Source organism: Zalophus californianus, chromosome 11, assembly GCF_009762305.2.
Source record: "Zalophus californianus isolate mZalCal1 chromosome 11, mZalCal1.pri.v2, whole genome shotgun sequence".
NCBI lineage: Eukaryota > Metazoa > Chordata > Mammalia > Carnivora > Otariidae > Zalophus > Zalophus californianus.
In genome coordinates, this window is record NC_045605.1 from 17,675,348 (window position 1) to 17,690,518 (window position 15,171).

Here is a 15,171-nt window from a genome sequence, read left to right on the forward strand (position 1 = left end):
GGTGTTGTCCTTGGCAATTGAGATCGCAGCATTGAAGGTCTAGTGCCAGCAAGTGATTCCATCCTGCAGCCCTTGTGAGCCATAGACCTCCATCACACGGGACTAAGCCGCGATCTGATGTGTGCATTGCACACCTTGGGTTCTGGAAGAGAGAAAGGGTTTGTCGATGTGAAGACCAAGCTTACAGCCTTTATTGGTGAACAGGTCCCAGTGCTGGCTCTGGATTCTTTCTAGTCTTTGTTTCAATCTCAGGAAAGTTCCTCTCCTTTACCAATATGCAGATGGGTTTTAACCCTGAGCTGACTCTTTTCTAGTGCCGGATGCCCCTCAAAATCTCCAGCTGTCACTCCACAGGGAAGAGGAAGGTGTGATTGTGGCCCACTGGACCCCTCCCACCCACACCCATGGCCTCATTCGAGAGTACATTGTAAGTAACTTCTAGAAGTGGCGGGCCTTGTGTGTCTACGTGAACAGATTTCTGGGTCTGCCAGAGCAGAAACGTGTTCTGAGTGGCTAGGACTTGAATTGATGTAGCCGGGGAGATAGCGATCCACCCATTAGAACCCTTGGCATCTCACCTCCCTCTCTCTTCCTGCCTCCTTGTAAGGTATCAGGATGTCCCAGACCATTGGTTACCTTACTAGTAATTTCTTCTTTTCACTTTAGGTGGAATACAGCAGGAGTGGTTCCAAGATGTGGGCCTCCCAGAGGACTGCTAGTAACTTTACTGAAATAAAGAATTTACTGGTCAACGCTCCATATACTGTCAGAGTGAGTATCAGCCCCCATTTCAGCCACCTGGGCAGTCTCAGAACACAAGAACTCCGTACTTACCTTTATGAGATACTTGCTAGTAGTCTGCTAAAAGCCCTTGCTCTGGGAGGTCATCATCATTTCAGTCTCTTAAACCAGTGCCACAGAGAACTTGAAATCAAATTTCCCTCAGATAACTGAGAATTTATGGTACTGCAGCTTTACCTGCTTTTAACCTGGATTTTCTGCTAGCGTTCCAGCTCCTTTACTCTTGCACTTGCCACTTTTCTGCTTCTCCTTAGCTGCAGGGTGTTGCAGAGCTACGGTAAGTGGCATTTAGAAGCCGCTATCATAGGGATCTTAGGCAACATGCTATCAATACCTTTAGCAGAAAAGAGACCGATTTTGTGCAGAACATGTTTGTTGGGACCATTAACTGTGCACCCAGGCTCCATGACACTGATGATTTTCCCGGTCCCCTTTTTCATATACACGTATGTTTATGTCATAAACATCGTGTGCACATACCCCCCCATCCCCCACCCTATAGAAGAACCTGAGACCTGTCAATCAACAGAAATCCATCATGCCTGCACTGTCACAGCTCCCTTTGCCCAGATCCCTCCTGTTTTCTCCTCCCCCTCTGTTGTTGCATTTGCTGGGGCCTCTGCGTGTCTGGGATCGCCCTGCATAGACTGTTTGCCACCCTCACTGCCTGAGTCCTGGCCCCGTAGCTCCTTCAGAACCCTCAATGTATGGCGCATTGCCTTTATTTTATACTAATTCATGCTCTGATTTGACAAGGTGGCTGCAGTGACAAGTCGTGGAGTAGGAAACTGGAGCGATTCTAAATCCATTACCACCGTCAAAGGAAAAGGTAAATGATCCCGGTGTTTGCAGATTGAGAGAAGATAGAAACCCTTTGGAAATGACTTTCAGCGTGACTAGGAGACGGAGAAGCATAGATGAGAAAACTTCACACGACCTCCTTCCCCCTGCCAACATGCACGCATTTCCAGGGGTTTCCAGTAGTGCTTTAGATATGGAGTTTCTCTGGGGACTGTCTGAAGGCACTTCTCCCCGCAGAGCTGCACAGTTCTTATGGTGCAGACATACAAAGGGATTTCCAGAGGCTGTCATGCCCAGCTCTTGTGCTCACGCGCGATATCCAAAATAAAAGGACTCATTCCTTCTCACAGCAGATACAGATGATTTTGTATGTGTCCGTTGATGGTGTTCATTAGAGTGCCATGCTGACACTTGTAACTTCCCCAGTGGCACTGACAAACGATGCCAAGGTGGTAGTTTCTAGTGCTTTGCATACATCGGCCCATCTCATTGAACCCTTAGCACCCTCCGAACAATATCTATACGAACGGATACGGAACTAGAAAGCAGTTAAGTCATTTCCTGCACAGTCAGTAAACGGCAGAGAGCTGGGATAGGAGCCTGATCCTCCCGACTCCAAAGCCTGTACCTTTAACTGCCGGGCTGCCCTGCCTGCCCTGGGCTGAGATCCCTGCTCCCATGCACTGTCCTGCTTGCATGTGTGCCTCACGAGGGTCGGGGTCCTGTCTGGTTTCCTCCGCTCTCTCACTGGTGTCGAGGAGGAAGCTGGTGAAATCGTTGATGAAGGAGTGAATTAAAGCAATTAAAAGGAAGGCTTCTGGCACACTTGGGGAGACCAACTATGGCTCCTGTTCCCCGACGGTTTCCAGAACGTAGCCTTGGCACCTGTGGCTTTCGTTTCTGGACAGAAGTGTCAGATGGAGTGTGGTTGGGGGGTTTTACCTTAACCTGAGCCTGCGAGAGATGGGCTGTGGGTTATGGAGACTCACTGTAAAATTTGGGCTCATGGAGATCAGGGCAGGAGGCCAGCCAGTCTTTGTGATAGGGTGCTTGGCGGTAATTAGAAAAAGCGTACCGAGTGCACACTCCCCTAGAGTTTTGATGGGGTTGTCATTTTCTCTCTACAAAACCGATCAAAACATACATACTGAAAAGAAGGGACACTGGAAGGTCAGCAATAAGACATGTACACGTACCTTGAATTCCCTGAGCATAAATCACACCTGCCTTGGAAGGTCTCTTACAGTTCTTTCGTCTGATTTTGGTGGGATGGCACTTTTTAGAAGCAGGCTGCAGCTGGGCTGTTTGGGGACATTTACATCATGGAACTTTCCTGCTCGACCCAGTTGCCAGGATAGCTGACGGAGCCAAGGTAGTTGTGTGATCCACCCTCAGCTCTAGGACAACGGCGGTAAAAGAGACGAGTGAGAACAGCCAAAGACCTGCCCTTTCCTCCCGCACTAAAAAAAATCGCTTTGTCTGTTGAGTTGAGAGCTGTGAAGTCCTGCCTTCCTCACTTTTCATCACGTGGTTTCTCTTTTTGAATTCCTTTCTTTTTGTTTTTAGTGATCCCACCACCAGATATCCACATCGACAGCTACAGTGAGAATTCTCTGAGCTTCACCCTGACCATGGAGAGCGACATCAAGGTAACATTGGGATTTCAGACTGGCAGTCGGGTGGGGCTCTCCTTGTGATGGAACCGCTGTGGCCCCGGCACAGTACGAGGAAGAAGAGTGAGTGACTCGATCCAGTAAAACCCAAATACCAGGACTAGGTTGGTTCCTTCCCCCATGAAGAACAACTTGAGTCCTTCTCGTGTAATTATTCTGCCTCAGCCTGATGCCTTTTTTTTTTTTTTTTTTTTTTTTAAGCCATATAATTAAATGGTTCACAGCTACAGTGCAAATAAAGAGTTGGTGTTAACAGAATATGTATGCCCTGTAATTTTCAGCTTTATTGGATTTCCTGGTGCGAAGCACTAAGGCAGAAGTTCCCACAGTGAGAGAGGGAGAGAGGCAGATACCTTAGAAACATATCCACTTATAGCCACTGCGCATCCTGCCCTTCTGGCGCCACCATCCCTTCCGCGCGGCCCGTCTGCAGGGCCCGCTCCACCATAAGCCTCTGTGTGCCTTTGGTTTTCCAAGTTGAGATTCACCTTCCATAACGTTCTTTCTTTCTTACATGTTTTTCCTCACCTCCCTCCCTGTCTGAAGCTGTGGTGGGACAAACAGCCTTCGGAGCCCTTGTGCCACTTGCTGAACCACAATTTGGTGGCCTGCCCTTGGCTTCAGAGACTGTTGCTGCAAGGGATGACCTTTCCCTAAACCCTGTCTATACAGTCTTCGCTCTTGAGAGCATTTTGATTTTTTTGTTGTCGCCCCATATTTAAAGATCTTCAGATCAAATCCTTTTATGAGCTCAGGACTTAGAAAAGGTAATGTTTCCTGAGGCCTAGGTATATTTGCTCCTGTTAAGACAGTGGGAGCTGAACAAGCCCCTTTCGTATTGACCCCTTGGCCTTGACTGCAAGGATCACCTGAGCTAAGATGTAGCCTTCATTACCATAATGTAATTCTCTTTAAAGTTGGGTTCCTTATGAATTGGCCCTCGTCCTTTTATTCTGCACCCAGTTTTTTTTGTTTGTTTCATCACACCTATAGTGTATATTACAGTCTCATATTTGTTTTTAGAAGTAGGTGCCATATAACTAAATATTCAATGATAGCACACAGGGAACCTGTCTAAAGATCAAAAGAAACAACCCGTCCATTAAGAAAGGCGATGCCTAAAGGAACAAGAGCAAAGGGCTGCCTTCTGTGTTTGCTATGCTTCCTGGCTGTGTGCTGTTCCCCTAACACGTTTCTTGGTTCTTGGCAGGTGAATGGCTATGTGGTGAACCTTTTCTGGGCATTTGACACCCACAAGCAAGAGAAGAGAACTTTGAACTTCCGGGGGAGCATCTTGTCACACAAAGGTAACACCTTGGAGCTAGTTGGTGTGTGAGCAGGGAGGGGTAGGGAGAGCGAGACCTCCTGGTAGCAGAGCTTGTGTGGGGCCTGCCTGGAAGAGGGGCTCCTCTCTGGCTGTCATTCTGGGTGAGCAGATTAAAGAGACTGTGAATGACTCCTGCCTCTGGGGGCGGGTCCACTTGGTGGCTCCTCAGCCCCCTTCTCTAGCTCGTTGGCCCTTTAGTGGAAGTCGGCGGCTTAAAAGAGGAGAAACTAGAAAGAAGCCAAATTAACCCTATACCAATTATTTTTGGCGTCCAAAACAAGTTCTGAGAGTGAGATGCCTGCCTCTCCTTTCTGGCGTGGTTTGCTCTTCCTTTGCTAATACAAGGTACACAGGACACGGGGCATAGTTGCTATTCAGTGCACGTTTGTTGAGCGAATGGACGAACAAGCTGAGCTAAGAGAAGAGGGAAGGTAATGCCCTAGTCCCTCTTGTATCTGTGCACCTGCTGTGCATAGGCATTTACCTGGGTGTTCTATGTGTACCATTTTATAGAACCCCAGTCATAATTCTGTCGGATATGCTCATTTCCCTGATGAGAACCCAACGTTGAGAGATAAAGTAATTCCCACAGAAGGCGACAGCGTCAGGATTGGAACCCGCATCTTTCTAATTCCTAAGACTGTGATCTCATTGTCTCAAGGTCACACCAACAGAAATTGGCCGAATCAGGAGCCATGTAGTCTTCCTAGCTGTTGCCTCGAATATATTAAGGGCTAGCTTGATGCGAGGCTCCGTGCCAGATACTTTACAAGCTTTTTCTTTTTTAATCCCTGCAATAGCAGCTGCTCTTAAGTGCTATTGTTTTTTTTAGTCTTACAAACAAGGAGATGGACTCACTTTAAATACAGTTGACCCTGAACAATTGGGGGTTAGAGGGCACTGATCCAGTAGAAAATCTGCATATAACTTTTGACTCCCCCAAAAACTTAACTAATCACAGGCTACTATTGACCAGAAGTCTGACTGATAACAGTCCATTAACACATATTTTGTATGCTGTATGTATTCTGTACTGTGTTCTTACAATAAAGTCATCCAGAGAAAAGAAAATATTCATCTGTCTGTCTATCTATCTATCTATCTATCTATCTATCTATCTATCTATCTATCTATTTACCTTTGAGAGGAGGGGAGGTAAGGGGCAGAGGGAGAGGGAGAGGGAGAGATGTTCTTAAGCAAACTCTGCTGAGTGCAGAGTCTAATGTGGGGCTTGATCCCACGACCTGGAGATCATGACCTGAGCTGAAACCCAAGAGTCAGAGGCTTAACCGACTGTGCCACCCAGGCGCTCCAAAAAGAAAATATTCTTAAGAAAATCATAAGAAAGAGAAAATACATTTACAGCACTGGACTGTTAAAAAAAAAAACAAAAAAAAAAACAACTTGAGTATAAGTAAACCACATAAGTTCAAACCTGTGTTGTTCAAGGCTAAACTGTAGTTTTGTATCCTGCCTTTTTCACTTAACATAAAATTGTAAGAATTTTCTAGTCTCATTAAATATTCTTGGAGACAACTCTTAGTGGCTGCACAATAGTTCATGGAATGCACATTATTTAACCATTGCCCTGTCTCTGGACAGTGGGATTATGTATGTGATGTGTAACATCATGTCCCACAGATGTTTGCGTGCTCTGATTCCATGGGATATGGATCGAAGGGCATGAAGAATTTCAAGATGTTTACCCAAGGCCAAATGGCTCTCTAGGAGTGTTGTCCCAGTTTCTATCACCAGACGGTCAGCTTTTTAAGAAACAACCCAATGCCCATGTACGTGTGTTATTTGCAGTAGTCATCAATAAGTAATGCTGGGATGAATTTGTAAAATAATGAAAATCCTACAACATGTGGGACTCACTTAAATTGAGAGATTGCATTAAAAAATAGGGTGTCAGTGCACCTGGCTGGCTCAGTTGGAAGAGCAAGCAACTCTTTTTTTCTTTTTTTATTTGTGCTTTTTTTTTTTTGTCTTTTTTTTATTGTTAATCACCATACATTACATCATTAGTTTTTGATGTGTTCCCTTATTCATTGTTTGTGCATAACACCCAGTGCTCCACGCAGAATGTGCCCTCCCTAATACCCATCACCAGGCTAACCCATCCCCCCACCCCCCTCCCCTCCAGAACCCTCAGTTTGTTTTTCAGAGTCATCGTCTCAAATGGTTCGTCTCCCCCTCCAACTTACTCCCCTTCATTCTTCCCCTCCTGCTATCTTCTTTTTTTTTTCTTAACATATATTGCATTATTTGTTTCAGAAGTACAGATCCGTGATTCATCAGTCTTGTACAATTCACAGCGCTCACCATAGCACATACCCTCCCCAATGTCTATCACCCAGCCACCCCAATCCCTCCCACCCCCCACCACTCCAGCAACCCTCAGTTTGTTTCCTGAGATTAAGAATTCCTCATATCAGTGAGGTCATGTGATACATGTCTTTCTCTGATTGACTTATTTCACTCAGCATAACACCCTCCAGTTCCATCCACGTCGTTGCAAATGGCAACATCTCATTCCTTTTGATGGCTGCATAATATTCCATTGTGTATATATACCACGTCTTCTTTATCCATTCGTCTGTCGATGGACATCTTGGCTCTTTCCACAGTTTGGCTATTGTGGACATCGCTGCTATAAACATTGGGGTGCACGTACCCCTTCGGATCCCTACATTTCTATCTTTGAGGTAAATACCCAGTAGTGCAATTGCTGGATCGTAGGGTAGCTCTGTTTTCAGCTGTTTGAGGAACCTCCATACTGTTTTCCAGAGTGGCTGCACCAGCTTGCATTCCCACCAACAGTGTAGGAGGGTTCCCCTTTCTCCATATCCCCACCAACATCTGTTGTTTCCTGACTTGTTCATTTTAGCCATTCTGACTGGTGTGAGGTGGTATCTCATTGAGGTTTTGATTTGGATTTCCCTGATGCCGAGCGATGTGGAGCACTTTTTCATGTGTCTGTTGGCCATTTAGATGTCTTCTTTGGAACAATGTCTGTTCACGTCTTCTGCCCATTTCTTGATTGGATTATTTGTTCTTTGGGTGTTGAGTTTGATAAGTTCTTTATAGATTTTGGAGACTAGCCCTTTATCTGATATGTCATTTGCAAATATTTTCTCCCATTCTGTCGGTTGTCTTTTGGTTTTGTGGACTGTTTCTTTTGCTGTGCAAAAGCTTTTTATCTTGATGAAATCCCAATAGTTCATTTTTGCTTGTGCTTCCCTCGCCTTTGGCGATGTTTCTAGGAAGAAGTTGCTGCGGCTGAGGTCGAAGAGGTTGCTGCCTGTGTTCTCCTTTAGGATTTTGATGGACTCCTGTCTCATGTTTAGGTCTTTAACCATTTGGAGTCTATTTTTGTGTGTGGTGTAAGGAAATGGTCCGGTTTCATTCTTCTGCATGTGGCTGTCCAATTTTCCCAACACCATTTGTTGAAGAGACTGTCTTTTTTCCATTGGACATTCTTTCCTGCTTTGTCAAAGATGAGTTGACCATAGAGTTGAGGGTCCATTTCTGGGCTCTCTATTCTGTTCCATTGATCTATGTGTCTGTTTTTGTGCCAGTACCATACTGTCTTAATGATGACAGCTTTGTAATAGAGCTAGAAGTCCGGAATTGTGATGCCGCCAGCTTTGCTTTTCTTTTTCAACATTCCTCTGGCTATTCAGGGTCTCTTCTGGTTCCATACAAATTTTAGGATTATTTGTTCCATTTCTTTGAAAAAAGTGGGTGGTATTTTGATGGGGATGGCATTGAATGTGTAGCTTGCTCTAGGTAGCATTGACATCTTCACAATGTTTGTTCTTCCAATCCATGAGCATGGAACGTTTTTCCATTTCTTTGTGTCTTCTTCAATTTCTTTCATAAGTATTTTATGGTTTTCTGAGTACAGATCCCTTGCCTCTTTGGTTAAATTTATTCCTAGGTATCTTATGGTTTTGGGTGCAATTGTAAATGGGATCGACTCCTTGATTTGTCTCTCTCTTCTGTCTTGTTGTTGGTATATAGGAATGCCACTGATTTCTGTGCATTGATTTTATATCCTGCTACTTTACTGAATTCCTGTATGAGTTCCAGCAGTTTTGGGGTGGAGTCTTTTGGGTTTTCCACATACAGTATCATATCATCTGCAAAGAGTGAGAGTTTGACTTCCTCTTTGCCGATTTGGATGCCTTTGATTTCTTTTTGTTGTCTGATTGCTGTAGCTAGGACTTCTAATACTATGTTGAATAGCAGTGGTGATAGTGGACATCCCTGCCGCATTCCTGACCTTAGGGGAAAAGCTCTCAGCTTTTCCCCATTGAGAATGATATTCGCTGTAGGTTTTTCATAGATGGCTTTTATGATATTGAGCTATGTACCCTCTATCCCTATACTCTGAAGAATTTTGATCAAGAAAGGATGCTGTACTTTGTCAAATGCTTTTTCTGCATCTATTGAGAGGATCATATGATTCTTGTTCTTTCTTTTGTTAATGTATTGTATCACGTTGATTGATTTGCGGATGTTGAACCAACCTTGCAGCCCAGGGATAAATCCCACTTGGTCGTGGTGAATAATCCTTTTAATGTACTGTTGGATTCTATTGGCTAGTATTTTGGTGAGAATTTTTGCATCCATGTTCATCAAGGATATTGGTCTGTAATTCTCCTCTTTGATGGGGTCTTTGTCTGGTTTGGGGATCAAGGTAATGGTGGCCTCAGAAAATGAGTTTGGAAGTTTTCCTTCCATTTCTATTTTTTGGAACAGTTTCAGGAGAATAGGTATTAATTCTTCTTGAAATGTCTGATAGAATTGCCCTGGGAAGCCATCTGGCCCTGGGCTTTTGTTTGTTGGGAGATTTTTGATGACTGCTTCAATTTCCTTAGTGGTTATAGGTCTGTTCAGGTTTTCTATTTCTTCCTGGTTCAGTTTTGGTAGTTGATACGTCTCTAGGAATGCACCCATTTCTTCCAGGTTATCTAATTTGCTGGCATAGAGTTGCTCATGATATGTTCTTATAATTGTTTGTATTTCTGTGGTGTTGGTTGTGATCTCTCCTCTTTCATTCATGATTTTGTTGATTTGGGTCATTTCTCTTTTCTTTTTGATGAGTCTGGCTAGGGGTTTATCAATCTTGTTAATTCTTTCAAAGAACCAGCTCCTAGTTTCGTTGATCTGTTCTACTGTTCTTTTGGTTTCTATTTCATTGATTTCTGCTCTGATGCAAGCAACTCTTGATCTCGGGTCATGAGTTCAAGCCCCACGCTGGGTGTAGAGATTTTTTTTTTAAAAAAGGGCTTAAAAAGTAGGGCATTGTATATCAAAACATAATTCCTTTTTTTATTAAATTTTTACTTTTAATTCCAGTATAGTTAACAGTGTTATATTAGTTCCGGATGTACCCTCTAGTGATTCAACAGTTCTATACGTTAGTCAGTGCTCGTCAAAATAAGTGTGCTCTTGGGTGCCTGGGTGGCTCATTTGGTTAAGCAACTGCCTTCGGCTCAGGTCATGATCCTGGAGTCCTGGGATCGAGTCCCGCATCGGGCTCCCTGCTCAGCAGGGAGTCTGCTTCTCCCTCTGACCCTCCCCCCTCTCATGTGCTCTCTCTCTCTCATTCTTTCTCTCAAATAAATAAAAATCTTTAAAAAAAAATAAGTGTGCTCTTAATGCCCTTCATCCATTTCACCCCTCCCCCCACCCACCTCCCCTCTGGTAACGTCAGTTTGTTCTCTGTAGTTAAGAGTCTGTTTCCTGGTTTGTCAAGACACAAATTCTTGACTGACGCCTCCAGCTCCCTCCTGGCATCTTCTTGTCCCTGTTTTCACAGTTGCCAATCTGACTGCTCATACGTCCTATGAGATTTCTGCCTGGGCCAAGACTGATTTAGGAGATAGTCCTCTGGCATTTGAGCATGTCACGACCAAAGGAGTCCGTCCACCTGCTCCTAGCCTCAAAGCCAAGGCCATCAATCAAACTGCAGTGGAATGTACCTGGACTGGCCCCAGGAATGTGGTAAGTCAGCCAGAATGACCATTACAGAGACAGCCTGGACTCTCCCCTGATTCTAGGCCATGGGGCTTTCTCCTCTGTTACTGCGAACACAAACTATCCTCTTGGTCAGTTCTGTATTACCTTCTAGAGGCACCTGCTGTCCCTGTCCACACCGTGGCCTGGCATCGGAGAGAAAATGCCCGTGGTCTTTGCTGTGGAACAGACCATGAATGTGACGAGGGGGGCGTGTTCCTATGCTTGGGATTCACCTGGTCTCATAGGCATGGTGACCCATTAGCAGCAGTGACAAGTCACTCTGTCTCTCCCCACCGATGTGGTCCCCCACCCACAGGTTGCCTTCTTGGGTTGCTCCTCCCAGACGTGCCCACCCCCCCCCCCACGCTATATAAGTCCTTTTTTTTGGTCATTATGTATGCATTTTGGTGCACTATGATCTGCTAATGTGCTTTTCTGAATCTGGCTTTTATTTCCCACATTTCCCAAAGTAGAGAAAGTCTTCCCAAGGTTCTTGGCACATTTTCACCTCCCCTCTGGTAACGTCACCTCTAGGAAGCTCCCAGCTTCTCCCCGACTTCAGTCCACTGTGGACTCGGGTTGCTTACCCCCAGTCCTCCCTCCTCACCATTAGAACAGCCGCAGCCGCTGTTCATCTCTGTGGACCTGCCTGCACCCTGGCCTCCTTGGCGCGTGGAGCCCTCTCCTGGCCCCTGGCCAGAGCCGTCCGGCCCACTCCCCAGCATCTGCAGGCCTGTCCTCCGGAAGCCAGGCCTGCTTCTGAGCCCGGAGCCCCCGCTCCCGTCTTGTGCTTTCCGTGCCCTCGGTCCCCTACTCCTGCTCCATTTGCTTTGCTTTCTGACTCCCGCGAGTCCCCTAATTCTTTCTTTCCACACTTCCTCCCTTCTCATCACCCCCTTGGGACTTCCGTTCCCCTTCCCTGTATGCTTCCCTCTCCGGCCCTGGCTGCCGAGCAGCTTCGAGACAATGCACAGCTGTCTGGGACTCGGAAGTCCCTGTGCACATCCCTGATCCGTGCCCTCCGTTCCCATGACTTCTCCAGACTTTCTTCACAGCTTTCAAGTCCCCGTCTTTACCTGCCTGTGGGCTCCTCCATGCTGCCTGACAAAGAAAGCTTCCTTAGTCCTTATCACCCCGCTTATGAACCCCGCAGCCGTGAGCCCCCACTCCAAGCCCATCAAAACCCCCCGCCCTGCTTTAAACTCCCGGTTTTCCACATGTATCAGTGGGGGTTAAGAATGGCTGCATAGAACAGAGCTGAAGGTGACAGTGGTTTTAACAGTTTATTTCCCTCCTCATTAAAAGAAGGCGGAGTCCTTCAGCAGGCCTGGGTTTCTACAGCACCAGGTTTGATTGGGAACCCAGGCTGCCTGTGGCCTCCATCTTCAAGGTCAGCTCATGGTCCAGGAGGTCTGAAGCCACACCATCATCTGTGTTCCAGGCAGCAGGAGGGCGGGAGGAAGGGCTTCTCCCTCCATTTGCCCCAGCGCCCACTGAGCTCCCACGTGACACCTCTTCCTGCAGCTCATTGGCCAGAACTCTGTCACGTGGCCTCCCAGTTTACAGCTTATTGGCCAGAGCTCTGTCACGTGGTCTCTCCTAGCTTGCAGCTCATTGGCCAGAACTTTGTCACGTGGCCTCTCCTAGCTTTCAGGGAGGTGGCAAGTGTAGATTTTCTTCCAGGAGGCAATCCTTAGTAGGAAGCAGGATTCTAGTAAGGAGGGGAGGAAGAGTGGGTGTCTTCCGGACAGCTCCCCATGCCTGCCCTGCTGCCGTCCCTCTTCAACCTCCCTCCACAAACGCACTGGCTTCCTCCCCATCTGTACCTCCAGCCGTGTTTCTCAGCGTGCCATCTGCTCTCTGAGAACCCCGCTCTTCTCCCTGGCTCATCGTGCAGTCTTTTCCTACAGTGTCTCATGCTCTGTATTTGCAACTCGTCATTTATAATTGTGTCTGTTTTTCTTTTCTGTGCCTCCTTCCTCAAAAATGAGCGCTTTGAGGGGCACCTGGATGGCTCAATAGGTTGAGTGTCTGACTTCAGCTCAGGCCATGATCTCAGGGTCCTGGGATCGAGCCCTGCATTGGCTCCCTGCTCAGCAGAGAATCTGCTTCTCCCTTTCCGTCTGCCCCTCCCCCACGCACCCACGCACGCTCGCTTTCTCTCTTTCTGAAATAAGTAAAATCTTTTTTTAAAAAAAAGTGCTTTGAGGACAGAGAGCACGCCACGTTTATCTTGGTGGTGGTGGGTTCAGTGCCTGCCCCAGTGTACCTTCTCTGTAAAATGCTGAAGGAAGACTTCTTTCTTTTGAACTCTCCCGAAGCTGTTCACAGGGGTGTCAGTTAGGGGCTTCAAGAGAACGAGGTCACTGGCCGCGGAGCTGATGTCCTTTTCCATCCTCTCTGTTTGCCAGGTTTATGGTATTTTCTATGCTACATCCTTCCTTGACCTGTATCGCAATCCGAAGAGCTTGACTACTTCCCTCCACAACAAAACAGTCATTGTCAGTAGGGATGAGCAGTATTTGTTTCTGGTAAGTTTCCCACACTGGGGAGTCCAGAAGAGTTTCTATTTTTTAAGGATGGCTTAAATCCTGGGCTCCTAGCTCAGACCCTGGACCTGGGGAGCTGGACGCATGACTCTAGGATCCATGTGTGTACAAGAGGGTGCTTCCTCCTCTGTAAAAGCATCAGATTCCTGCTTGAAGAACAGACTGAATGCGCCGGTAACCAACTGCAGCTCTGTGGGGGATTGGGAACTTGGCAAATGGATAAACATTCGCAGGAATGGATAAATGGTTTTTGTAGGATTCCACTTCCAAGACTAGGAACGTAGCCCACATGTTTACACGTGTGCAAAGATAGATGGAAAAAGGTGTGTGGTATACTATTGCTTGTGATAGCAGAAGATTTGAAACCAGTGGCTATCAAGAGAGGACCGATTAAGAATGCAGGGCAGCCCTTCAAAAGAAATAGAACTGAGGTGGAAAAAAAAATCCATGCTATCTTATTAAGTGAAAGAAGTGAAGAGCCTAAAAATGTGTAAAATTTTCTCATTTGTATAAAAATATTAAAAACAGGCTACATGTACGCACACGTATGTATAAGTATGTATCTGTATGCATACACACGCTTATCTGCTTACATAAGCACAGGACATTTCTGGAAAGAAGCACAGAAAACCGTTAGTGTTCCTGGGAAGATGGATTAGAGAGCTGGGGTAGATGGGGAAATATTTCACATTTTGTATCTTTTTTTGTACTGATTGAATTTTAATTGTGTACACCTGTCACTATTTTGTTGAAAAAAAATGGCTTCGTGCCAACTCCATGTGTCCCCGTGGTATTGGTTTCAGGTCCGGGTGGTGGTGCCTTACCAAGGGCCATCCTCCGACTACGTCGTGGTGAGGATGATCCCAGATAGCAGGCTCCCACCTCGTCACCTGCATGCGGTTCATACGGGCAAAACCTCAGCTGTCATCAAGTGGGAATCTCCGTATGATTCTCCCGACCAGGACCTGGTGAGAGGGCCGGGTATCCAGCCAGCCGTTCCTGTTCTTGGCATGGTTGGGGACAGGGCAGGGGGTGCTGTCATGGGAAAGCTAGGCCTGGCGGTGGGAGCTCAGCGGGAGGTCTTGTTTCCGTATCTGTGTGCCCAAAGATGGGGTCCTTATAGGTGCCTCTTCGGAGTTGTCCCTTCCCCATTATTTCTGCTGTTCTATTCGTTCTTTTCTGCCTTCTCACCTTCCCTTCCCTGAGCCTAGTAAAGTGGGTTGGCAGACAAAGGCCTGCTGGCCAAGTGCAGCTCATGGCCTGTTTCTATAAATACAGTTGATTAGAACCAAGCTCTACCCAGTCATTTACATCTTATCTGTGATGGCTTTCACACTACAAATGGCAGAATTGAATAGTTGTGGGAGAGACCATTTGGCCTTCAAAACCCAAAGTATTTTCTATCTGAACCTTTACAAAAACATTTACTGGCTCTTGCTCTAAAAAAAGAGGCGAGGGGCACCTGGGTGCCTCAGTGGATTAAGTGTCCGCCTCTTGATTTCGGCTCAGGTCATGATCTCAGGGTCATGAGATTGAGTTCTGTGCTGGGTGTGGAGCCTGCTTGAGCTTCTCCTGCCCTCTCCTCCCCCCTCTAAAAAAATAAAAAATAAATAAATAAAAAAGAAGCAGTAACTCTGGAGAACTGCTCCCATTTTCCTTTGGCCCACGCTGCTTTTCTCTCCATCCCCTGTGCCCTCTCCCTCATCCCAGGGGTGGGTGGTTTTACTCGGTAGCTCAGGCTCTCCTTGACTCTCCCAGTTGTTTCTGGTGATTGAGTTTCCTGTACTTACCACATGTCCCTGTGTTTGCCCTGGCCTCCACATATGTAAAAAGCAACCCGGGAGACAATAAGTAGAATTTGTTGTCCTTTCATTGTGTCCTCTGACACTACCTGGAACTATTACAGCTGGGGAGATAACACTAAACACTGAACTCGAATTGCTCTTGCCTGTTCCAACCTCTCTGTGGATGCCACAATAAATGGGACTTT

General features: G+C 46.3%; 1 protein-coding gene across 3 annotated transcripts in view; it reads left to right on the plus strand.

Moving 5' to 3' along the window:
* Positions 1-15,171, plus strand: part of SORL1 (sortilin related receptor 1) — a 155,776-nt gene that overhangs the window by 127,978 nt on the left and 12,627 nt on the right. For all 3 annotated transcript variants that reach the window (XM_027578686.2, XM_027578687.2, XM_027578688.2), the window contains exons 36-43: positions 315-427; positions 667-771; positions 1,558-1,630; positions 3,169-3,251; positions 4,486-4,582; positions 10,433-10,617; positions 13,044-13,163; positions 13,985-14,149. In XM_027578686.2, the coding sequence (XP_027434487.2) occupies positions 315-427; positions 667-771; positions 1,558-1,630; positions 3,169-3,251; positions 4,486-4,582; positions 10,433-10,617; positions 13,044-13,163; positions 13,985-14,149 (941 nt within the window). The remainder of the gene's footprint in view (positions 1-314; positions 428-666; positions 772-1,557; positions 1,631-3,168; positions 3,252-4,485; positions 4,583-10,432; positions 10,618-13,043; positions 13,164-13,984; positions 14,150-15,171) is intronic.